The sequence below is a fragment of the Pocillopora damicornis genome, chromosome 1 (assembly GCF_964200805.1).
Source record: "Pocillopora damicornis chromosome 1, jaPocDami1.2, whole genome shotgun sequence".
Lineage (NCBI taxonomy): Eukaryota > Metazoa > Cnidaria > Anthozoa > Scleractinia > Pocilloporidae > Pocillopora > Pocillopora damicornis.
This window is the reverse complement of record NC_142670.1, coordinates 14,385,035-14,409,618: the sequence shown is the minus strand read 5'-3', so window position 1 is coordinate 14,409,618 and position 24,584 is coordinate 14,385,035. Positions and strand designations below refer to the sequence as shown.

The 24,584-nt window shown below is 38.8% G+C and overlaps 3 protein-coding genes across 3 annotated transcripts; all 3 read right to left on the bottom strand.

Moving 5' to 3' along the window:
• Positions 1–271: 271 nt before the first annotated feature.
• On the bottom strand, positions 272–2,225 carry LOC149052207 (uncharacterized). The gene is made up of 3 exons (XM_089186251.1): positions 1,784–2,225; positions 1,488–1,529; positions 272–1,371 (listed from the first exon to the last, which is right to left on the bottom strand). The coding sequence occupies exons 1-3, from the start codon at positions 1,890–1,892 to the stop codon at positions 1,208–1,210; spliced, it is 315 nt and encodes a 104-aa protein (XP_089042377.1). The 5' UTR covers positions 1,893–2,225; the 3' UTR covers positions 272–1,207.
• Positions 2,226–11,215: 8,990 nt separating this feature from the next.
• Positions 11,216–14,392, bottom strand: LOC149052206 (polycystin-2-like protein 2). The gene is made up of 3 exons (XM_089187985.1): positions 14,030–14,392; positions 13,395–13,563; positions 11,216–13,098 (listed from the first exon to the last, which is right to left on the bottom strand). The coding sequence occupies exons 1-3, from the start codon at positions 14,390–14,392 to the stop codon at positions 11,423–11,425; spliced, it is 2,208 nt and encodes a 735-aa protein (XP_089044111.1). The 3' UTR covers positions 11,216–11,422.
• A 16-nt stretch (positions 14,393–14,408) lies between these two features.
• Positions 14,409–21,428, bottom strand: LOC149052205 (polycystin-1-related protein-like). The gene is made up of 11 exons (XM_089180404.1): positions 21,362–21,428; positions 20,518–20,911; positions 19,593–20,196; positions 19,272–19,436; positions 18,048–18,173; positions 17,538–17,723; positions 16,994–17,233; positions 16,026–16,754; positions 15,483–15,716; positions 14,630–15,286; positions 14,409–14,435 (listed from the first exon to the last, which is right to left on the bottom strand). The coding sequence occupies exons 1-11, from the start codon at positions 21,426–21,428 to the stop codon at positions 14,409–14,411; spliced, it is 3,429 nt and encodes a 1,142-aa protein (XP_089036530.1).
• Between the last annotated feature and the right edge of the window lie 3,156 nt (positions 21,429–24,584).

Genomic DNA, 24,584 nt, shown 5'->3' with positions numbered 1-24,584 from the left:
GTCTCCATTTTCTTATTCTGTCATAGTCGGACCAATAGACAAAAAGCAGCTTCCACCAGGTGTGGAGCATTGTTTACTAATACAATCGAAAAACTTCAAGGCGTTTAAATATTTTTTGTAGGTCAAGTTTTTTAAAGAAGTAGCTCAAAAATAATTGATGTTAAGAATGGTAAATTTCTTTATGAGCTCTGCCTAATGGAAGTTGTCTTAAACAAATTCTGTTTTATCAACCGGCAGCTAAAGCTAGTACGCCATCTGTTCGTATGCATAAATGGAAATGATTGCCATTTATTCATCTTCCTTATGACATACTTTTCAGTTGGTGGGTCTAATTACTTCGTATGCCTTCAACTTTGATGGAATAACTCGCTCGTGTGTCAATTAACGTACATTATTATTTTCATACCACGGCAAACCCTCAATCAAAGGATTTCTTCTTGGTTTTCAGTTTTCGGATTTCTTCTTAGTATCTCCACGCTCATGGAATAATTAATTATTTAGTCCAGAATATTCCCCAGTCCTAGCTGCGATGTATTTAATTATGTACAAAGTACTCTCGAAAATTCCGGACGCTTACAACACAACTATATTGTTAGTGTTACATCATAACTACGTAACCTAATAAACTGCTCCAGAAAGTCCCTTGGTATGCATTTCCGCATGACTAGGCATTCTCGAAATTTCTAGAAACCTATAGTTTCAATTATTATCCATAGCTTAATGTTTAAAGTAATGACAGTGTTTGGTGAGAAGTTTATAAACTCACTAAGTGAAACGTCGAATATGAAATAATCATGCAGTAAGTGCAGAAAGTTAGCGCGCAAGAATCGAAAGATAAATACATTCAATTAAAGCTGTGTGCTAGAGTGCTTCTTAAAGAAAAATTCCCGCCTCGTCTGTAGTGGACTGTGGTCTTATTCGAAGGAAAGTCATCAAGATACTGAGCTATTAGAAATTTAAATTTATACATTGGTTTATTTCGATTAATCTTGCCTACAAATATACGATCGCCCCAAAAACAACCTTGTTATCGTAAAGAGCATACATAACAATTACAGCTAGTTGAATGCTTAAACAATAATGAAAAGAAAGAACTCTTTTTAGTTGCAGAGAGCAAGTCAGATCGATCGTAACCGACTTATTGCTGTCAACTAAGTGATTGTACTAGGTAATTGACTGTGATTTCCGGTAGGCTGGATCCAGTTATTTAAGTTAGGTGCGATTTCGATTCAAACTCAGCACAAGACAGCAATTCAATTGCCCATACATCCCCAACCTCATTTGGATTGACCTGTGGCTCTTCCTTATGGAGTTGTTCTTTAAAGAAGATGGAAAAACGATGTTCATCTTTCTTTTGAATCGCTCTCTGATCTGCAGATAGACGAGCAACACGAAATTCGGTTCTTAGCACATGTACTCGGATATCTATCGAAACTCTAAAACTTGATGATATGGAGTTAATTATCAGTTTGAAGTTTTTTTCTTACCTGAATGTTTCGCATGCAGTGTAGAGCGAAAATTAGGAAACCCTGCAGCATGAAAATGATTTCAAGATCATTAATTTTTGCAATATGCAAACAAATTAGTCAAATACCTATAACGATTTCAAGAAGGAAAGAAAATTGCGTATCTTATAATTGAAAAAGAAGTCTTCCTTCTCTTGCATAGCTAACTGCATTTTTGTTTTCAAAACTCCAAAAAATTATCATGTGATCATTGTAATGGTGTCTCACTTGGTTAGAAAGTAAAATAATGATAGAGATTGAATAATTTTGAGAGTTACCAGCGAATACTGACTTGAGCAGAGTTGAGTATGGTGAAGACGTAAACGAAAGCTTCATGTACAGGCGAGAGGAGACCGAATGCCACGTGACACTCAGTAGGGGAATCATCACCACGCATGCTTTGATGTCAATTCTAGGAGTTAAAGAGAAAACATTCCTTTATTTTCCTTAAACAATGTATTTTCATTTTTAGATATCGTAAGGCCTTACTGATTAAGGAATGAGGAAGGTTGGCGAATAGAGCCTCACTGGAGAACATGAAAACCTCTTCCACTACTTTGTTTTCGTTTTGTGTTGTCAATCTTATCGTATTTGCTGAGAATGGTAGTTTTCCCCTGATGGCTGCGACAAATTGGTTATCTCCTAATATCTCCAAATCTTCCTGCTCCTTTCATCTTGCTCGATGTTTTTTTTAGTTATTTTTGTGAGAAAAAAAGGCAATGTGAAACAATGAGAAAACATCAACAAGGAAGGGGTAGAATTTTTTTTCATAGGAAAAGTTGGAGAATTTATGAAGCTGTCCTATGCCTGTGAAGATATCAATGGGTAAAAATTGACCAGCATCCCCGCAAACAGCGGCTACGTCCAAAGTTTGTTGTGAGTAAATGGGAAAAGAAAAATGGTAAATGTTGCGCGGGGTCATATCATAAATTCTTAATTCGCTTTTAAATAGCAGAGAAAGAATATTTGGCAGCAATTAGTATACCAATCAAAATCACCAACATTAATCATAAACTCACAACTTCAATGAAAGCCACAAAGGCGACGAATAGTCGAGGAAAGTCAGCAACTGAACTCGAAGAAGTGAAAGAAAAGAAAGAAACACAAATTTTCAGCAAATGAAATGGTACCGATTTCAAAATATGTACAAAAACAAAACAAAGAATTAAATGCAACGAAATAAAAGGAGAAGAGCACGAAGAAACCGTTGAATTTTTTTTCACTATTTATCACTCGTATAACTTTGTAAACATTTTTTCTTTTTTCCAGTAGCGATGCCAAGTGAAATGGCCACCATCATCACTGGAAGACCTACCCACAAAGAAAGGAAGAAAATCGAAACAGTTCACTGCCTGACAATACCATTTTTGGCGATCCGTAGGCATGATTACAGTTTCCAGTGCAAATTGTGAAATAATAAACTTACCCCATGAGATGACGTGATACATGTACACTTTGTTGTAAACTTTCACAACGAAGAAGTAGAGGTCAATTCCCTTGATCAGCATCCAACAGAAAACGGCCATCAAGAAATACTGCATCAGAGCTGCTATTGTAACACAGGCAGCCTGTGGAAAGAAAGAGTTTTTGCATAATTCTTCATATAAGTGAGCATGCAAAAGGCATGTAAAAAATTTCATTTTTCCTAATGATTGTGTTTACAAACTTTTCATCTAGTCCTTGAAGCCTACGCACGAAAAGTTTAGACTCTTGTATGCTCTCTGGAGCTTGGACACTGATCCGTTCATGAACGCGAATTTTAACTTCGGCTCCCCTGCAGAGCATTTTTAAAATGTCGTCTCTGTTAGCCTTGTGTCCAGACTTCCAACGGTGAAGCCGTACGACTACTTCTTCTCAGTGCAAACTGAGACTGCTTATCATTTTTCCTTAAATAATAGGCCTGCATCCAGTGGCCCATGTATTTCAGCACCATGGTCTCCTTGGCTTTTCCAGTTTCGAGCAACAAGTTTTAAGTATTGAAATTTTTGGGTACAGTTTTGCCGAGGAAAGAAATTTGTTTAGTTTCTTAGCTTCTCTCTACAGGTTTATGAAAAGCAATCCTCAACATTAATATTGTGATATTAACATATCATTTTAATGTGTAATGATACTCTAACTAATGCAAGTGCACTCGCTATTTCTTTGTCTGCATTGATGTCCGCTGGATACTTCGGAAACTTTCAGATCACACCCTTTTCAGGCTTTACGATGTCAATCAAAGGTTGCACAGTCTCCAGACCATCGTAATTGTACCAGACTCGCCGAGTGGTGTACGAACACGACCGAATACACGGGAAGAAACACTGATTGTATTGACGAGTGGCGTAACAGCAATCAATAGAGTTTCCCATAATGAAGATAATGGACATTTAGAAAATAAAAAAAGTCAAAAAGAGAATAATGATCAACTTTTACGAATCAAAAGAACAATTGATAATATTTAGATGTAGCCAAGCGGAGCTGTAGGGATGTTATTACTGTACAGCCCTTTACCTCATTAAAACTTATCATTGGCTGTCAAAGAATTTATTCATGGCAACTAGGAAGGAGACATTAATCATGAAGAGGGGGGCTTGGAGTCAAGGGCCTTTCAGTGGGGGCAGCTTTCCTTTGTTCATTTAAGAAATGAGACGGTCATCTTCTTAAGTAAGTTCCTTGGATAATAAGAGTGAATGACTAGCTAGATAATTTGTGCAAATAGCCAGTAAAGGATTAAAAGCAAGATATTTTTAAATTATTGGCAGAAAGCGTCCTGAGTGATCAAATGAATTGGATCAAAGTAGTTATGAAAGACCAAATAAAAACTGTGAACATTGACAAAGCGATGTTGGAATTTTTCGGTATGAAGCGGAGATGAAGAAAAAAAAACTTCATTGCCTCGATGCGCGCTATTTATTTCTTATTGAGTGCATAGAGAGATAAATCTGTACTCGAGCCAAGATGCCCATCCAGCAACAGCCTATTCTTGTTTCTGTAGCGTCAAGTGACAAGAAGTATAGCAATTCTCCCCCTGGCTGGAATGCTCGTCCGTGACATGTTCCTCCCCCCCTTCCCCCCATCCAACCCTTTGCTCAGCATTTCGTCAGGTTTTTCTGTCAGTTCGCCGGTACTCATTTCAACTCCTAGATGAGGCGAGGGACTATGAGGATAAAGAGACTTGCCTAAGAACAGAGCACAATATGTGAGAAATTTTAGTGCGAACTCTGCAATGGTAAATCGATGCCTCCTCTCTGTCTCGATATGATTGTTTGGATGGTTGGATCGAGAAGGTCCCATTTGTCTCACAAAAAAGAGAAAAAAGAAAAGAGATTCACTATCATTTGCGCGATTTACTGAAGGGACACACCACTCAGATAATCAGCTGGTAGCTGAATCAGTTTTATTCCGATTGTGCAGCTCGTCGGCGATCGTGTGGGTAGATGGAGTGTCTACGTGTTCGTATCGATTTGTCACCTCAACTCCGGGCATGACGAATGTGGAAATCGTTATGTTCCAAATACTAACTTATACAAATTTCTTTCTGGGATTCCGTTCTCACAATAAGACGAATTTTGATGATCACATATTTTTTATGTATTTTTTTTTACAGAAGATGGCTAAGAAATATACAAAGCTTTAAAACGCATGTGCTGAGCTGCTAGGCTATTAAATCGTTTGTTTTACCAAGTCGCCGCCACCGTGTATTAGAGACCTTTAACTACGACGACGGCGGCAACGGGGACGAAGCAAAACAAAAGATCTAACGAGCAGAACAAAAGCAGAACAATAGCAATTGAATGCAGAGTTAGGGAAACTGAGGCCTCTAGAAGAGAGAGAATCATGAACATAGCCGTGAACCACGCTCTAAGCTCGAATTAAATGTTAGACGACATGTAGCTTTCAAGCTAGCACTTCCTGTTGCAGTTGTTTTTCGTGCAGTCAGCGGAAAATAAAAGGGCGTCGCGCGAATAAAGAAATCGCAAGGGTCTGCCTCCTCTTTTCGTGTTAACGGAAGTTTGTTTTTCTTTTGATGGAAAAATAGATCAAATGGTCAATTACCCTCAATCATCGTTTTCGAATAAATCTGCTGCGTACTCATTGCCACAATTAAAAAAATAATCTCTTGAAAAAGTTTAACTTGAGCTATTAGCCTAGTTTACACTGCAAGCACAACTCGTTTCTTTTTAATAATTTTGCCGTAGTTTATTGTTACAATGGTTTCCCTTGAGCTACACGGCTAGATCTCGCTGCCATAACATTTTGACGTGATGTTGAAAGAAAGGAAAACATCAAGAACCACATCGCTTAAAGATTTCATTATTCTGCGATCGGGAATTTTACGAGTTAATTGTCTTCATTCAAAACACTAGAAGCTTCTAGTGATTACTGAATTCCTTAGCAGTCAAAAACTATGGGAATTAGCCTCATATTGAATAAACAAAGTTAGTCACTGTGATTGCATAAGTAAAAATACCTGCGTTGTTTAAGAAGTGATCATATCATAAAATCAGTTAGGAGAGATTTATTTGGAAAGAAATGTAGCTGTGATTTTGTGATTTCCACTTCTGAGAGAAATTGTTAAACTATCCCAGGCATATCAGAAGTTTCTAAAATGTCTAACAAAATAAATTAGGACGGATAGTTTTGTGTTTGACTTTCTATAAGTTTAGAGACTGCGTGAGACCTTTGTATGGCAAGGGATTGGATTGTTACAATCTTAAACACAATTATGAATTGTGCTGCGCTGAAGCCGAGAATCTCAAATACCTTTCTACCGAAAAGATGATATTTCGAAATGAAACTTACCTCATTCAGCTAATAATAAAAGTAGTGTAACCGAGAGCATCTTAACAACCGTCAGCCAACTGATCAGGAAAGTTTGCACGTACGCGGGTGCCCTCGATTGTTTTCACTTTGTAAACAGTTTGCAGCTTTTGAGTGTCAATGTTTTGGCTTCGTATTTACGTAAGTGATTACGCTAACCTCTGGTCGTGCGCGATGACTGCCGAATTGGTTACTCGACAACGTGTCAACAAAAGACAAAACATCCAGCTTTGAGGAATAAACAAACTGACTCGCGTTCCAGTTTTCAAAAACCTTTTTAATTATAATCAACGAGAAGATATTATAGGTAATATTTGCTGAAATTACACCGCGTTTTCTTTGCCAATGGACCATAACAGATTACACACCTGACACAATAGAAAATATTTGCCAGAAGATTGTATTTTGGATGTACAATTAGTCAACACGATGAATTTAGAAGCGTTAACTATCAAATAATATTGAGAAGGTTTTAAACATTACTCACAGAGGAATCCATATTTTAATACCACCTTTATAAAGAAAGAATCAAATAATGAATTAGTCGAGAGGTAAAGGTATTAAAGCTAACAGTGAGTATGATTGTCTGGATAAGTGAACTATTTAAGTGATCACCAATTTTTCTTCTGACTTCCCCTCCGCGAGACATGAAATTAGTGCCAATCACTTTCATGGACATTAGCTCTTTTCAGGACAATACGCGCTTCTTGATCGACCGTTCTTTCTAACTTTAAGCAGTTTCTACCGCGAACATTTCTTCTTGTCATGCAGCTGGAAGTTCAAGATCAACGAGTGTTATCGACGACACTGAACAATATCGAAACCACGGATAAATGGTCTTAGGTATTACTGCTTTTTTTCTGAGAAACTTTACAGATTTCTAGTTTATGCAATCCTCTTTGAAAGTGATGGTATATTGTAAAGTGGCACCCGAGTTTATACAGCCGTACCCAAAAATTTCATTTTATTCTCGTATCGTAACCAAGTGTTGATATCTCTGACCATGTTCAAGCCATTTGCATTAATCTCAGACATACCTCAATCGTCTCTTGACGTCATTTAATGACTGAGTAACATTAGTTGGCTAATTAGTGGTTGACTTAAAAATTAAAACAAGACATGTCAGAAATATCATATGATCATTACATTATGGTGAACCTGGGAGAGAAATCAACTGCCTTTAGCAAAACAACACAGATGCGTAACTATAGCGCGTGAGTGCATCCAAAAAAAAAGGGGGGAGGGGAGGGGCGGGAATGAAGCACTAGAAAGAATATCACCCCCTTTCTTTGCCAGAGTGATTAAAGTAACAATTTTTGAAATGAAAAAAATCTACTCCAGACACTCTGAAGTAGGACCCTCCCCTCACCTGCTAAGGAACTCTCCTAGCAGTCCTTTGTCGAAACAAAAAGCGAACAAGTCGTCAACACTTAATATATTTTGAGCTTTAAGGAAAGGAAATTAGTTGCTTTTCGGACGCCATCAAGAAAAGAAAAATATCCTTTTCAATAAGTATTTAAACCATGAAATGTCACAGACATCTAACGTGAACTATATTGAGTAACATTAAGGATGAAAATGCAATAAAGTGATATTCTCCAAATTATTTTTTTCCGTTGATTCCTGCAGTTCTAACTTTTTTTGTTGATTTGGTATGTTTTTGATACTTTGAGACAACATTCGATGCTCACCAAAATATTGAAACCCGCACCGTAAATCGTTTCTTCCCGTTCCAAAGAGCTAAAAAACCTATATATGAATATGAGTTTATCAAAACAAATCTGGCCAATCTGGTCAGGGAATGGGCAAGCTTGGATGACCACCACTAATCGTATGTGAGAAACAATTCATTATTTGTCGCTGATGGGTGAGGTGGGGAATAGATGGTTTTCAGGGGAAACGGAAGAAGGATCAGTCGTCGCTAATAAAGTATATAAGTGTACTTAATAATATTGGCTGCAAATTTCTTGCAAATGAGTGGGTTTTCTTAAAAATATTACGGAGCCTTATTAGGGGCTGGGGGGGGGAGAAGTGTAAAATCCTTAAACTCCACCCCTTCCCCAAAGGAAACAAATCAACAAACGCTGTCCCTGATAGATTTGATTCTTCTTTATTTAGACCTTGATTTTACCTGATAGTAAAGTACAGCTTGATTATTCAATCAACGAAAACTAGAAATGCGTTTAATTCTTAAAGCCGTGTCTGTCAACCCTTTTCCTCTCCATTAGCAGTTTTCAATCTCGTACCCAGGGCATTTCGCACCCTAGAAAATCTGGAGAGGTTCCGGAATGACTTTACGGATTCTTTTTACGCAAACATCATGTTGACAAAGTTTCTCAAGGAACTCCAGGTGACAAGCTTTGTCGGGTGGGTAGAACTTGATAGTTATAGCTTTTCCTTACTCACTAAACGGAGAAGACAAATTTTATGCTGGTATACATTCCAAATCCTGCCAAAAATAAGCACTCATACTCAATTATACAAACTTTTGCCATTTTTTCATAGTTTTCGAAACTTTTTTAGCTCAATGAATTTGTACCCAAACCGCTGCCTCGGTTCCACTCCTCTCCTGTTTCATGGTGGAGAAGGCGCAGATAATGTTCGGAGTGAGATTGTGACTTAGATCGTTAAGTTTTTGACGTCATTGTTAATGTTTGCTTAAGTTCTGTTTTCTGGGTTTAAGAATTTCTCCAAATACCAAGAAATTTTTTTTTGTAGAAACTTTGCTTTTCGTCATCAAAGGAAATATTTGAGTGGGACAGAAACTGAGACCGGAGAATAAGTTTCAAATTTGATTTAATCAGTTTTGAATGTCTGGACAAATATTTGATTTCTGTGATAAGATATAGTGCACGTTTTGTATTTTAGACAGTTTTTACTGACTCGATTGTTCAATACTTATGCGATGACGGGGGAGAAGTCTCAATTTTTGAATATATCGAAAACTGTAATTAACATTACCACACTCAGTACTTTTAAGTAGAGTTTTAAAGCTGATTATAATGTGTTTTGAAACTAGATTTAAACTCGGCGAGTTAAGCCATCACACGTAGTAGATCTTAATGGTTGTGATAATATTGTAGCTCACTAAATTTTTTCTTTAAAGAGCGACATCCCTGACTTTACGGTTATTAAATGTTTTAGAGGAAATTTTCTCAGATTTGATGGTTTTTTAGTTTTGTGAACGTCTTTCGAGCGACAATTTTCTATTCTACGTGCGCACTTTCATTGAAAAGTTTAGCGAACACATCTTCATTTGGGCCAACGTTATAAGGTGAAAAGGGGTAGAAAAACCTTACGGCCGTGGGTGCGGTTTCTGCCTCTTTTTTGGGACCTGTTTTCCCTATTAAGAAGGTCATGATTCAGAGGAAATGTTTTTTTACCGACGCAAAATGACACCTTTTATAGAAAGGTGCTTCTCGTCGGCGAAGCCAAAAAGCAGATTTTCAGTATCGATTATAAAAAAGTTTGGTTGTGATTTACTCTTGAACTTCCATCAGTTTCTACTCGTCTAAAACGGCCTTTATTTCAAGTTTACCACCTCTTCTCAACCGAAATTTTCCCTTGAGTCCCGCCAAACAGCGGAAAAGTTAACTCTTCACAGATCCAACAAAAACTGAGATGATCAAAGAGTGACCAGGAAAGTTGCGGTACAATGTGTACGTAGTAAGCTCGCCTGACAGAAAGTCTTCAGACAGCTTGTATAATTACAGAAAAAAACAAAGTGTAACGTTTGTTCACAAACTGGTTGACTCATCTCACCTTGCTGATTTCGTTTTTCCTCGAGGTTTCCCTTCTGAATACTTGAACTAGGTTTTCCTCTACTTTGGTCACATTACCTCTTTATAGGCCATAATAAATATTTTATTTTTTTCTTTTACTATGAGAATCGATTTACCCTCGAAAAAAAGATGTCATTTTACGCTAGTGGTCCTTTACCTCTCTACGATGATCTTTTTCTCTGTCTTCAAACTGGCCGCTGGGATGAGTTTCTGCTTCCCGCTCTTTATTATCACTTGACAAAGCGTTCAACCGTTTGCGCGTGTGCGGATATTTCGTTTTCAAGCTGTCAAAGTCAATGGTAAATTACTGGGGTAACAAAGTATCCGTAGTTGAATAAACTTCGTGTTCAAAAAATCTGTATTTTTCCTTCGTCAAACTTTTGTTGTTTCCTGTCATTGACTCAATTCTTTCCTTAGATTTTGCGTCAGACAGGTTGCTTTGTATTTTCTACTTTACCATTTTGCGCGGGGAATTTCCAGCCAAAATTGTTCCACTTGTGTGTTTCAAAATAGATTAACTGTTTCCGTGCACAGTATCCCCATTTAGGTATGTTTTTTTTCCTTCTCTTTTCTTTCTTTTTTTTTTGGGGGGGGGGGAGGGGGAGGAAGACTTAAAAAAAGAGCTAACATGTGCTGTCAGTGTTTTGGAAAGCTCAGTTTTTAGTTTTTTACCCATGGGTCAATTCTCTGTTGATCGTCGCTTTTAGACCGTTGTTTGTAGAGATCAAAAAGTACGCTTTACGTCGAGCGATAGCATAGACGGTTGAGTGTACATGTCAAAAGTAATTTTTGAAAGAAGATGGTGAAGGAATGGCGACAAAAAGTTTCGTCTGGTTCTTCTTTACCTTGGGGTAGCACCGACGAGGGGTAGTTTTCGTTTGCTGGTACTCCACAAGCACTAAATGGAGCAATTTTTTGTAAATATCTTGCCACTGATGAGATGATTGCTGACATTCTAACGAGGCCTTTCCCTAAGCACCGCTTCGAGAAACTAATCTTCAGGTCGTGAAGCTACGTTTTAATTATCTAATTTAGATGGACCTACATACAAACATAATACACTCTGAAGGAAACTGGCAAAAAATTCTTTCTACTTGATCGCCTCTACATTTTTGTTGCCTCCTCTATGTTACCATCCTTTATCAAGTTTTTCTTTATTTTAAGCGTGAAATTCAATTATAAAGAAAAGAACACATTTAATACGTATACGTGCAAAGCATTTCAGCCATTTGCCAATGATCACGGGGTAATGTAGACTACAGTCCCGATCTTTCAGTCTAATTCTCGAGTATATGATCTATTCCTTTCACCATTTATCTATTTCCTCTCTCTTTAGAAGTCACAGGCTCGCATTGTTTCCATTAGATAATGATATTCTTCGTCCTCTTCTGAGAAACCCGCCATAACCCTATCAAGCCGCTGAAACAATTCATACCCTCTTTTCTCTAATTTCCGAAGATGAGAGTTAGCGACATCCTCTTGAAATCGAACTTTCTTCCTTTTTTTACCTTTGCAGTGTTCGTCATGGTTCATTCTTCCCAGTGTTTTCAAGAATTTGCTAATTCCATCGAAAAATGATTTTCCTCTTGAGTATTTCGGCTGTTTTTCTCCTGGTTCTTGGCCTTTTTTTCCCCTCAAAGCTTTGATGGCCTCACTGATTTGGTCAAAGTTGATTTTTGAACTCTTCTTGGAATCAAGGGTAATGCTTCTATCTACTGCTTTTTTCTCTTCAGTGTTTGATGCTTGGGAGACTTTCAGTTGTCTCAGTCTACTGCTGACAGTATCGAAAAATGTGTTCCGTTCTTTTGAGCCTTTGCAACGAACCTCATCAACGAGCTCGTGCAACTCACTTTCGTTCACGGTATCCTTTGCATCCAGAAGTGCATTGTTTATTACGCCGATGAAAAAGTTCATGCAGATAATTGTTAGGATGAAAAGAATAGCAAAGACAAATATCTTAGCGCATGTGCTGTTTACCTCTGCTAATTCACTGATTGGTCTGGCTTTCACTCTTCCAAGAGTCAGTTCGAGTTGGAAATAAGCTGCTTTTAGCACTGAGGAGTAGCGCTCAGATCCAGTGCCAAACATCAATACACCGGCGTGAAGAAATGCCACGAAGAGAATCAATAGGACAATGCTAAAGGATGAAAGAGATTGTGCAGATATCGTCAATGCTTTGGAGAATACAGCAACATGTTTATTGAAGCGAATGACTCGTAAGAGTTTTGCAGTGACGATAAACATCAGGATTCCAAGTACAACATTTTCTGCTTCATGCCAAATGATAGCTTTTTTGAAACTTATATTTGCATAACTGTTTTCTTTTAACCTTGCCCATGTTGAAGAGACTATGATTTGTCGTTTTATGTTCAAAACCACGGCCAACACGGAGAAAACAACCTGGGACATCTCCACCCAATTCCACAGGGACTGGAAATACCGGGAACGGTGATTGTAAAGCTTGAAGCATTCTCTTCCCAAAAACAGCAGAACGGATACAGCGTATAGTAAAATGCAAATCAAATAGAACTGATATGAAGCTGTGTTTGTAGGATCAAGAGAAAGAATGTCAGTTTGTACCACAGCTTCTTTGAGTCCTGATGCCTCAACTTCGTAAAAGTATGTGGCAACACCTAAAATATTCACCGACGGGTTAAACGCGGAAAACTGTGCGAGAACTGCCCGGGTTTGCCTGTCAAGCCAACCGTTGTTTTGCAAAGTGGTTACGGCTTTGAACCCCGTATAGTTCTTGTACCCGAGGTCTGCTACAAATCCTCCTCCTCGATAAAATGAGAACTGTCCCCACTCTGACCCGCTATCACTTTCTTCCGCATTTTGATATCGCCATGGCTTCGGGCAAAGTCGAAATAAATCTGCGTCTCTTGTAGAGTTGTCTACAAACCTCCAGCCCGGTTCATAGAAAGCGGTCTTGTCTTCGTTTGTTTCCGAATAACCTTCGTAACATTCCTGGAAAGTTGTCTTCATGTATTTTAACACGTTGCATGGTGCTGTAAGTTTAATAAAAAAAGGGACATTTATTAGAAAGTTTGTTTTGGAACTAATTCAATATACAGGTATAGCACATCTCCCATATTCTTTATCGTATAGGTAAATTTAGTTAAAAACCGGACATTCACTTGTGCCCGTTTTCTCTCTTTAAAAGGTGTATAGACCAATACAAAATTAAGTAGAATATCAAAATCTTGACAACGTATGCCTAACACTTTGACAGAAAAAAAAATATTTTCTGGGCGTCTCCTTTGGGGTGAGTTAGACTTAAAAGTAAATAAAAGAAAGGACTTACTCGATTTCACTCTCAGTTGCCTTAATTGAGCCATCCCGACGAGAAGAGAGCGTTTATTACCAATGTACATTGTTTTTTTCTCTTCCTGACCGTTGTACCATCTACCGGAAAACACTCCAGGAATGAAAACTTCCCGCAGCCAGCTCCAGTACTTCCTGTCATCTGCCATCTGAGTTCAATAAAAATTAATACGTTACTTAGAATTTGTGACTGCATCACCTTTTCTTATCGCTAATTATGGATATGATCTTTAATACGGACTAAATAAAAAGAAAGTCAAGAATGGGAGATGTGTTGGTCGGATTTCACCGACTGGGATGGAGGCATGACTCGCTGGTGGATCAGGAACATTTAGAAACAGGTAAGGGAGCCAAGCCATTATGATGCAAAGTCTGACAAGAATTGATACAGATTCTAACCAAAATTCGAAATGTGATCATAACAGTTGTTCTATACACAACCCACGGACTTGAAAAGTAGCAATAATTCCCGATAAAGAAAAGAGGTGTTTACGCTTTGGAGGATATGTTTATGTCGTGAAAATAGATTTCAAATAGGGTTTGGCAATCCAGAATCAATCGTTGGGTAATATCAGTCTTTTAACGATTTCTCCAAACACAATAAATGTTACTCACATTGTTAAAATTGGGCAGTCCATCTCGGATTGATCTGGTCATTAAGTAGCGATGGTCATTTCTTTTTCCATAGCACACTACCATTAACAAGAAAACGAAAACCAAGTAGATACCCAACTCTGTGAAATAACGTGACAGGTTCTGTTTCTTGGCCTGGCGTTTCCTCATCTTTTCTACTTCCGCTAATTTCAACGTCCACAGCCTTTCTTTTGAGCAACCGCTTTCAACTTGATTAGAGTCTTCACATGCAGGTACCGTTGATCTCTTCGCCTTCATCTTGATAATGGCCGCCAAAACTACAGCTGTACAGAACACTTTAACTGGTTCCATGATTGTGACATCTTGAGCAAAGGAGATAAGCATTGAGGACAGCCACTGCTCACTGACACTCTTTTCCCAAATCAGGCTATAGAAGATTGTAAACGTAGCAGAAATAGCACAAGAACCGAAAAACAAGAACCAGGCGATACCTTTGATTAAATTAGCCTTATAGCAAGGACTGTTGTTACTCGAGGACTTTTTGGATGCTTTTTTAAATAAAAGCACTATTAGTATGTTTATTGGTGCCACAATGAGCGCACTTTCAATACCAGTAACTACTTGTCTCCACGAGAATTTCAGCGGTCCAACTTGAATAGGTTGTTCATATTTGCCTTGGAGCTCATAAAACATCACGTTTGCAAACATGGATGTCAAAAGCACTGAAAGGCAGCAAGAAACCCGCTGTACTCTTGAAAAGTGACTTCTCTTTGGTTTGGCAGCAACTGACACCCAGATATGTAGCTCCATAAGCCCTCTCCGCCAGCGTTTTGCAACCTCACTGGCAAAGTCCATTTGAGATACCGTTGCTTGAAACATTCGCTCGATACACCCGTCTCCGCGCTCAAGAGCAAACCACTGACTGACCATAAATTTCCAAGATTGATTGGATTGTACGTCCCGAATGAAAATTTCCTCTAAAAACCACGAAGGACTGTCACCAAAGTTGTTATGACCAATCTTCACTTCTCGAATCACACCAAGAGATTTGTTAACATACAGTACAAACATGGCCGAGTTACCACGAGAGAAGAACACGTCAATTGAACCAGTCTCTTCTTGGCTTAGCTGAAGAATGGCACTCCTTCCGTCAGAACCGTAAATCTCCATAGCAACTTGAGCTGTTGTGCCTGAGTATATCCAGACTCCTGTAGTTATTACTATCTCGTATCCATATGTACTCTCTGGAGAGGATGGCAAATGGACTGGTAAAACGTTCTTAAGAAAAATGATAATACCATTAATGAATCGGTGATTTACTTTTTTTTACTTTTTCCCTTACTTAAAGAAAAATATATATATATATTGTTGATATTAAAAAACTTTTTTTTGAGGATACTTAGAAAAATATGAATTCTGCAAGTTTTCAAAGCGTATTAAGTTCTACATAATACAAAATATGTTCAAAACTTACATTTTTAGAGTCTTCTATGTCTGCCTTCCTGACGATAACAAGCACAATCACGTAACTTAAGAAAACCAACGCCACCGCCAAAATAACTCTGATATTTCCAGATTCTGGCAACTTTTGAATCTGCACTTGAACCTTGTCGAAGTCGATAGGATTCGGTTTAACCAAAAGACTTCCCCCGAAGGATGTCAGGTGATCGCAGCTGCAGTTAATAAATCTGTCCAATGCTCCTAAAATCTGGAATTGTCCAGAGAGAAAATCACTGTTTCGGTTTTCAGTGCTAATGATGCGTCTTGTCCATTCAAAGGTATTCAAAGGTCGTGATTAGCTATGAGAATAATTTTATTTTTTGCGATGGAAGACTACACACGGGCTCGACAAAGTTTTGTCTTCTAGATTTATAGTTGCCAAATAAGCGAAGATGATCACAATGGAGCACTCATTTTTCCACAATTACGTGAAACCCACGAATTCTCTGAAAAGTGTCTGAACTAATTCCACATTATAAAAATTATTCGATAATGTTAACACTTTACACCGACTCACCCGACAGCCTTTTGTTACCCACATCTCAACTTTCGCTGACCAGTATACACAGCTACCGAAGGTCACCCTCAGAGTATAGTTCTGATCGGTTTTGGAATCATAAGCTGGTGTCACAGATGCAGTTTTGCTCATGGGTAGGGTAGGTGGGGGATCTTTGACTTCGACGCAAGAGCGCTTTTGCCGTCCAGCTGTAAAACACGATCTTTTCTTTCTCCTGTGTGGGGTGGTCGTGGTGGCATTATAGTTTTTTACGCCCAGAAAGTATTTTCCAGGATGCCTGGCCAATGTTGCTATTGGGGTAGGTGGGTTCGACGAGCATTCTGGTTGTCTCTCCTTTTTGTCATGCGCACTTGCAGTCCAAACGCACTGTCCATTTTGAGAGATTGTGGCATTGAGATCGTAGTTTCGAGTCGTTGGCCGTTCACCAAATCGCAAGTAAACAAACAGATGTACAGTTGGCTCTTGGGGTTTGACTTCTACCTGTATCAGAGTGTTTTCGTACTTGACAGCTATCTCGTGGAAACGTAAATCGTCATCCGTCGTGAAGTACCATAGCTCCTTGGGCATTGTCCGAGGTTTTGGTGGAATAACGATAACAATGTCTTCTGGTAGACTTGACACTTCCAAGAGCTCGCTTTTATTGTCCTTTAAGTCCAGAAATAGAACCTCAGAGTCGACTCGCTCCTTGGTGCTGTCCCAGGTGTAGGGGTTGAATGACATTGATAGCATCTGCAATAAGAATAAATCAAAACTTTTTGTTGACTTTAAGGTATTGAGGATTAAGAGACATGATAATTATCGCTAACTGACCATAATTATGGAAGCCAAACGAGAAAAGAGTTCAGGATGCCTAACAGAGACTGTACCTTCCAAAGCGTTTGGTCTTGGGTTATCAGACTTTCCGAAGTCACCCACGACCAAATCGATTTTGATATGCGCTCGTTCCTTATATTGATGTAATCCCTTACCTGGGTGTCGACAAAACTTGTTCTGTTCCTTCCTGTGACAGGCCATGGTGGTAAAATGAAGCTGCCACTTCCACCCTTTATCTGCAGCCCTGCAAGTTTATTCGGGCTATGTCGCCCTAATGTCATGTTCAATTGACTCGTGGAGATCGATATCATGTTTTCACCTGGGACTCTCAGGGCTAACAATGCGTCTGCAACTTTTCCCAGCACTTCTAGGGCAGTATTAGCAGACCTCTCACCCTGTAAAATGAAACAAAACATCACGAGCAAACAAGTAAAAATAACAAAAAGAAGCAAAGCTAGACTAACAAAAAGAGCTTAGCAGGGACAATTACAAAAAAAAATTAATTTTTTGAGGCACTTGTAAGGTTTGCGACGACCTATTGTAAGTAGCGATAATGGCAACTTTATCCCGTGATTTGACAGCGGCACCAGCTTGACACGCAATGTGTCAGTTAAAAATGAGGGAAGCCGACTTAAGTGCAGCTTGAAGTTTCATATGTAACTAGATATCGCTGTTAGACTACAACAGCCAACAAAATACCTGCTCTTGGAAGCTTAAGATGGAATCTATTGAAGCCATCTCTGCGGATATCTTTAGCACACTTCGAAGACACCAAACTAAGTTTTCTGCTGATTGAGTGACTAAAGGCATGTCAGCGACGTCCTTCAACTGGACGATAGACCTTAAGAAGGTCGTTTGCGAATCGACAGCCGATAATGACAGTTCCTGAAAGTGCGTTATGAACAAACATGGAATTATTTGCTGCTCAGCACAGTACATTTCTATTTCTAGGAGCCCGGGTTTAGAGAGGTATCGTCGCCTTTAAACCACTTTTGTTTAGGTAAAGGAATTCTAAAACGCCTTTTGGCATTTTTTCTCAAACATTTTTAGCCTGTGCATTATAAAACTAAATCAAGACAACCGACAGCGCTGTAGAACTCTAGCTCATGAAAAAAGCAATAAATAATTTTTATGCCGATTGTGGCAATTTTATATCCCTCTACATGTGTGTCATTCTTTATGATAAACGATCGATCTTATTTTACCTACCAATGACTCGGGAGAGACTTTTTCTAAGACTTGAAGGGCAGAACCAATCACGGAGGAGCTTTGAAGCAGGTCTGCAGTGTTGTTTACCTTCACTGACGTAATAGTTTTGATTACAAAGTCTACAACCTTGAAATGCAATGAAGTTCAATCGCATATATGTTAATGCAAGAACCTTCTAGCATGCGAATATACGACAGCACAGGTACACAAACATAAACGTCTACACGAATAATGGAATGCACGAGTACACTACTATACGAGTACATGAGTGCACGAATACACGAATAAATTAGTTCACATAAATACTATTTATCACATAAACTGCAGTGTTACACAGGGATTTATTTTTAACGTGTGTTGATAAAGCCAATCAGCTGCTGACACGTCACTCTCCATTGGCGCCACTCGATCTGGTTGATTAATTAAAGGCGAAGCCCTCACAATTCTCAATTACAGTTGTTTGTCGGAGCTTTCTCGAATTATGGCGGCTAAAACACTAAAAATCCGTATTGCTGACAGACAGTGAGGTTGAAACTTTCTTAGAAGGGGAAGAAAACCAATATACTAAAAGAAAAACCGAAAGCTACATATTCAGTGGCTTTGGTGTTAGCATTTCTCCCGGCTGAGGATGAAAATCGACAACTGGAAGATTTGCCACCAGCCGATTTTTGCCGTTTACCTGAAAGACCTCTTCTGTCGGCAAGGACAAAGTCAATAACTGAGAATTTTGTAAATTGAAAATTACGACCATTGTTGTTTTTTTAATCATGATTCAACGCATTTTTCCATCTTAGGAGCTAGTGCCGACGTAGTCTACGATTATTATTCGGGGAATGTCGATTCATTTATTTTAATTCATAAATGAAGTCGCCTTTTCTTCTCAGTAAAGAGCTATTGTGTTTGTATGATAAACGAAGTAATTCATGGTTGCTTGTAGATATGGAATTTCTCTTCTCGTGTTCAACTCGACATCTCACTCTTTCGCTGCGCCCACTCGTGAGCTATCGAGTTAAAAGCTCCTAGAAAAATTCCATATTTACGGGAGCATGTATTATTCTCTGTGTATTATTTGTAGTCTACTCAGTGCAGTTGGATTATAAAAGTCATTAGTACCACAATACATTAACACACGTATGTACAAATACTTGGATACGCAGAGATATCATTATACTATTACACGAATAGTGCGTCCATGAAATATAAAACATTTGTAATCGCATTTACCTTGATTTTCTTCTCCAAATTCATCTTGGTTTCTTGTGTAACAATCTGAAGGAGAGAGTTTGCTAATTGTGCCGCTTTTCCCAAGTCCCCTTTTCTGATGACTTCCTGGAGCATGGCCTCCAGGCTTGTGATTTCATCTGGTCTTAGACCCTGGGAAGGTTTAACCTACAGAAAGAGCATTGGTCAATATTGGATAAGTTACATGTTTAGAAAAAGTTTGCTTTTTTACCCTCCGATGGCTAGCTTTCAAAAAATGACAAAATTATGTCAACAAAATTTCCCAACTACATCAATATTACAGAACCTACCAACTTAACTTACCTGTACTGTTAGATTAACAGGAGAGGCAGAAATTCCGAAGCTATCAGTCACAACAACGTTGAATCTCATGGTATAGTTTTCTGCATTGTTCCCAGGCGGTATCCCAAAGGTAACTATGGAGTTGTTGACGCCATGATATAACACAGTGTACATACCGTTCTCTAGTCTATATTGAAACCGGTAGGACAGAGGGGTGCTGTCACTTGTCCAGTTGATACAGCTCAGATTAAAGTGTGATTCCAAGGAGATGCCACTTGACGGAGTGATCGAGCATGTCCCCCTTGTGGGCGGTAACGCGGTGGAAATGTCGTAGGCTGACATCGCCCATAAACCGTCGTTAGTTGTGATAAATAATGCCAAGCGGTACATATTTCCAGCAGCAAGGGAACCTCCATTTATAACAATGTTGCTTGCATTTAGAGGTGTACTTGTAATGAGTTCTAAATTATATTTTCTTTGCCAAACAGTGGACGTGTTTCCCTCATATCGCTGGTACAGTATCCACTCATATGAAGAAATTTTGAAGCACTGTAATCCCTTGCATTCTGATCGGACACTAAGTCGTACTGAGGGGCTGATTTTAGGCAGACAATTTATGAAACACCTGAAATAAGGAACGAATGTCGATTACTAAATGAGAATGTAGATCAATGTAGCGTAACTACGGCCTTGCTTGTTGAGAACAATGGTGCTCATAATAACTGCAACAGAGGAAGAAAGGCAAAATACAGCAGCACTTCGGGAATACAAGACAAGACATCACAAAACAGCAACAACAACAGCAATGGCAAAATCAACAGAAAGAACTTCAACTGAAGCAGAAGCAGCAATAAGAAAATAGGAAACTAAATAGGGATATCAGTAGCAACAAAAAGAACAAGCAACAGCCACAATGATAGCATCGACAACACGCCAACTTTCTTACCTTTGATATATTTTAGGGGGATCTCCATTCGAGAAATGGATGACTTGATAAGCGCTAGCATTGCGATAGTCTTTGGTCACAACCAGTCTAGCTATGTAGATATCACTGACAGACATAGCCTCTGTATTCAAGTAAACTCGCACGCCAGATGCTCTTCTATTATATTGAAAAGCTGACTCGTTTACCGCAATAAAGAAGTCTCTTTTCTTTCCCTGCACATAGGAGTAATTCCCAGTGATCTCACCATAATGCCACGTAAAGTTCATTCCCGATTGGTCACCATGTGCAGCCTCAGGGTCATATGAGAGTGAGCCATCCAATGTGATGTTTTCTTTGAGTCCTCGAATCACCTCAGCTCCGCCAGAAATGACTGCGACAAGGTCCTGCGTCTTACCTAAAAGCCGTTGTAACAAAAAGCAAAAGTTTGTTACTTTTTAACCTTAGCTTACTGTTAATCAGAATGGTTCTGCTTTGTCATCAGTGCGCCTTGACAAAGCTGAAGTAGCCATTGGAAGACACATTCAGATTGCTTTTCCAAATTTCCAACGAAACTTTTTTCTTTAGATTGGCATATAATAGTAAACAGAACAGAGTTCCTAAGATTTCTATCATGGAATCATGGTAACATTACCTCAAGAAATACCCCTTACTCAAAATACTAAAGAGTTTCTCTTGTATACCCGTTTATGTTCGGTTATGAAGCTAGCCACAATAGCGTTTTTCAGAAACACGAATTAGACTACTGGATACTGTCTTTCCCACACTTTTAAGACAAAGCCCTCGCTACAGAAAGGGGTGGCGTGAAAGCTGAAAAGATGTCAAGTGAAATCGGAAAAAGCCTAACTTTCGGAAAATAAGCAACCTTCAGTTGTTGATGATGATAGTGAAGTCGGTGTTGGTAAAACTGTCATTGTTGTCGACACTGTCCATGTTGGTGATCCTGTGTAGGTTGGTGATGCTGTGTATGTTGGTGATGCTGTGTATGTTGGTAATGCTGTCCATGTCGGTGATGCTGTCCATGTTGGTGAAGCTGTGTAGGTTGGTGATGCTGTCCATGTTGGTGACGATACTGTTAATGATTCTTCTGATGACGAAAGGATGAAAAAAAAAGAAATATTAATATTTATCTAATTAGTTTGAAAAGCCTCCTCTCTTCTTTGAAGACAATACCATACACGTTTTTAATATGAATATAAGGCAATTTAAGTAAAGGTTAATAGCGACTAATTAGTATTATAAAGGAATGGCGCACATATTGGTCGAAGTAAAAGAAATAAAAAACAAGGTCAACAGGGCTTAGTTAATGCCATGGATAACTTTGACCATAGAAGGCTGAGAGCCAAAGAAAGAGGGCTAACTACGAACTCTTAGCTCGTAAGAAGATACATGTAGACAGGCAACCGCTAAAAGGAAAGCACTCGGCGAACAGTGTAAAAAAACAGTGAATAGCCGAATGAAGGAATGAATTTTCGACCTTAAAGAGCTTATTTATACACTTGCAAATAAAAGCGATGGAAAATATATCAGTATGTTCTCTGACTCTTAAAAAGCTAGCTGTAACAATGCCGGAAGCGGAAAAAGCCTAAGACGTAAAGAGCGTCGACACAATTTAAAATGTAGCCTTTTAGCTAAAGATGGGGAGATAAAGAAAAATTCCGAAAAAAATTCTCAAACTGTCAACTCTCTGAAAGTCAATCAGCGTGCTATCAAAATGTCTTAAACTCATCCCAACACCCGTGACAAACGAACGTAAAATTAGGCAACAACTCTTGCGAGATTATGAACAATTTGCGAGACGCGTGCGCCTCTACATCTTTCACGGACAAAACAAAGAAACGCACCCATTTTATGTTAAATCAAACTAGATGCCATCGGTTCAGCCCTCTATTGTCCTTGAGAGCTACTTAGAAAGTGTCAACGCACAACTTGAAGAGGTTACTGTAACGAAGCCAAAACATAATTTGTAACGCAATGAGGTCACAGCTCTGCAAGAGTTGAAAAACAACTCTGCTTTGAACCTCAAAAAAGCAGACAAAGGTGCAACAACAGTCATCACAAATAAGACAAAAAGATAGAGGAGGTCAAAATTGCAACGCGACAGCAGAGTAGTAGAATTCACTACAAACCTCTCAGAGCACCATTCGTAAAAAGCACGCGGAAAAGGTTTAATGAGATCATTAACCAAATCGGGGCAAAAACATTGATGACATGACTAAGAAATGGCTTCTCAAACTCCCAATCCGCTCAGAATATCAATATTCTATACGCTCACGAAAATACAGAAACCTATACCGGTCGATAGACCTATGATCTCAGGTTGTGACGGCCTTACTGAGAGAACATTAGCCTTTTAGGAGACACTACTCCAGCTTATCGCACAACTGTTTCCACCCTACTATTAAATTCACGGCTGAAATATCAGAGAACTACATCACTTTCCTCGATACAACAGTGTTTAAAGGGGAACGTTTCGCAAAACATTCCATCTTCGACATGAAAACCGATTGATGTGTGCTATGCCAGAGGACACTATTGGAATACATCACAAATACCCTGACCATCTCCACTGTTAACACCACTGTGAGAGGAAAAGATTAACAAATAATGGCTTTTGTCAATTCATTCGTTTTGTAGCTTTACTTTTCTAAGAACGTGTTATTTGTTGTACTTTGTTTTGGGCGTAGAGTGGTATTTTGCTCGCAGCAATCAGACTGCCGCATTAGGGTATGTATTTCGCAGCGATCAGATTGCCGTTTTCTTTGCATGCATTTCACACCAATCCGACTGCCACATTAGGGTATATATCCCGCACCAATCACATCATAACATTTAGATATCTTGCCCCAATCACAGCGTTTTGGTATTGTTTTCTTGTAAATGATGTTATGGAATCAGAGGGCCGTGCGCAAAGAATTACATTAACCTGAAATTTTGAACTCATTTGGTAAATGAAATGGTTCGTGGCCTTCGCAAGAGCCTTGTCGATGTAGGTTGAAATTTATCAGGATATGAAAGGTTCGCATTCAACTTGTTGTATCATTTTTAAGTTTAAAAGCATTTTATCCGCTCCTTTTCATACAACGGCCACTGAAAAAGCTTACTTCCGTCGCGTACTATGAAAACAACGTTCGAAGTCCGATCAAAATATACCCAATCATTGCACTGGATGAACATTTGGTAATTGCTTGGATTGTATTCCACCAATAAAATTCCATTTGGCCTCATTAGAATCACTCAATGTTTACACTTCACCTGTCATTTCATTCTAAACACCCAGCATTTTATCAGATATTCGAAACGCATTATCCAACACTACCGAAAAAAAATTCACATGAGACCAATGGCTGCTAAAAGTGAATTTTCCACTCAAGAACAATTTGTTTCAGAAGACGATAATTGGCATGGTTCTCAACCGATATGAGTCACAAGCTCTTCACAAAAAGATAACCCACTTCACATGATCATGCGTTATCATCTAAAAAAGCAATTGGACTGAGAATTCTTTGCAACTGGTATTCACCATCAGTTTCATTACCGTTGTTATTCGTAAAAGTGATAGTAAAAGAACCATCTGTAACTTTCCCCTGTTCACAAGGTTGAAGGTAGACATGTATATCGTGAAAACGTTCATTGAGATTGTTTCAAACATATTTTAATTTACGCAAAGGTAAGTGTAGCCTTGATTCTGACTGTCTGAGGGTTTTTATAACTTCTCTCGTGAGTAGCACAAACGTTGGCAAATAATGTTTTTATTGCCCTTAAGCGCTTCTAGTGCCTTTGAGTTTACTCAAAATAACAATACAAAAAAGGAAAAAAACAACAACACATCAACTCACCCTTAGGGATCTCACAAATATAAGCGTGCTGTTTTTTCCAACTTTCATTATTAGGAGTACCAAACACGCCCAGTTCGCCATTACGGAACCTCTTGTACATGAAAGCCGCGTCGTGTTCACCACTTGGCTCCCCTTGTCCCCACTTGGAAATAGTCAGCGGTCTTCCACTCACCCAGGTCCAATTCCTGGCCCTTTTTTTTAAACCAATTATCCATTTATTTTCATAGTTCG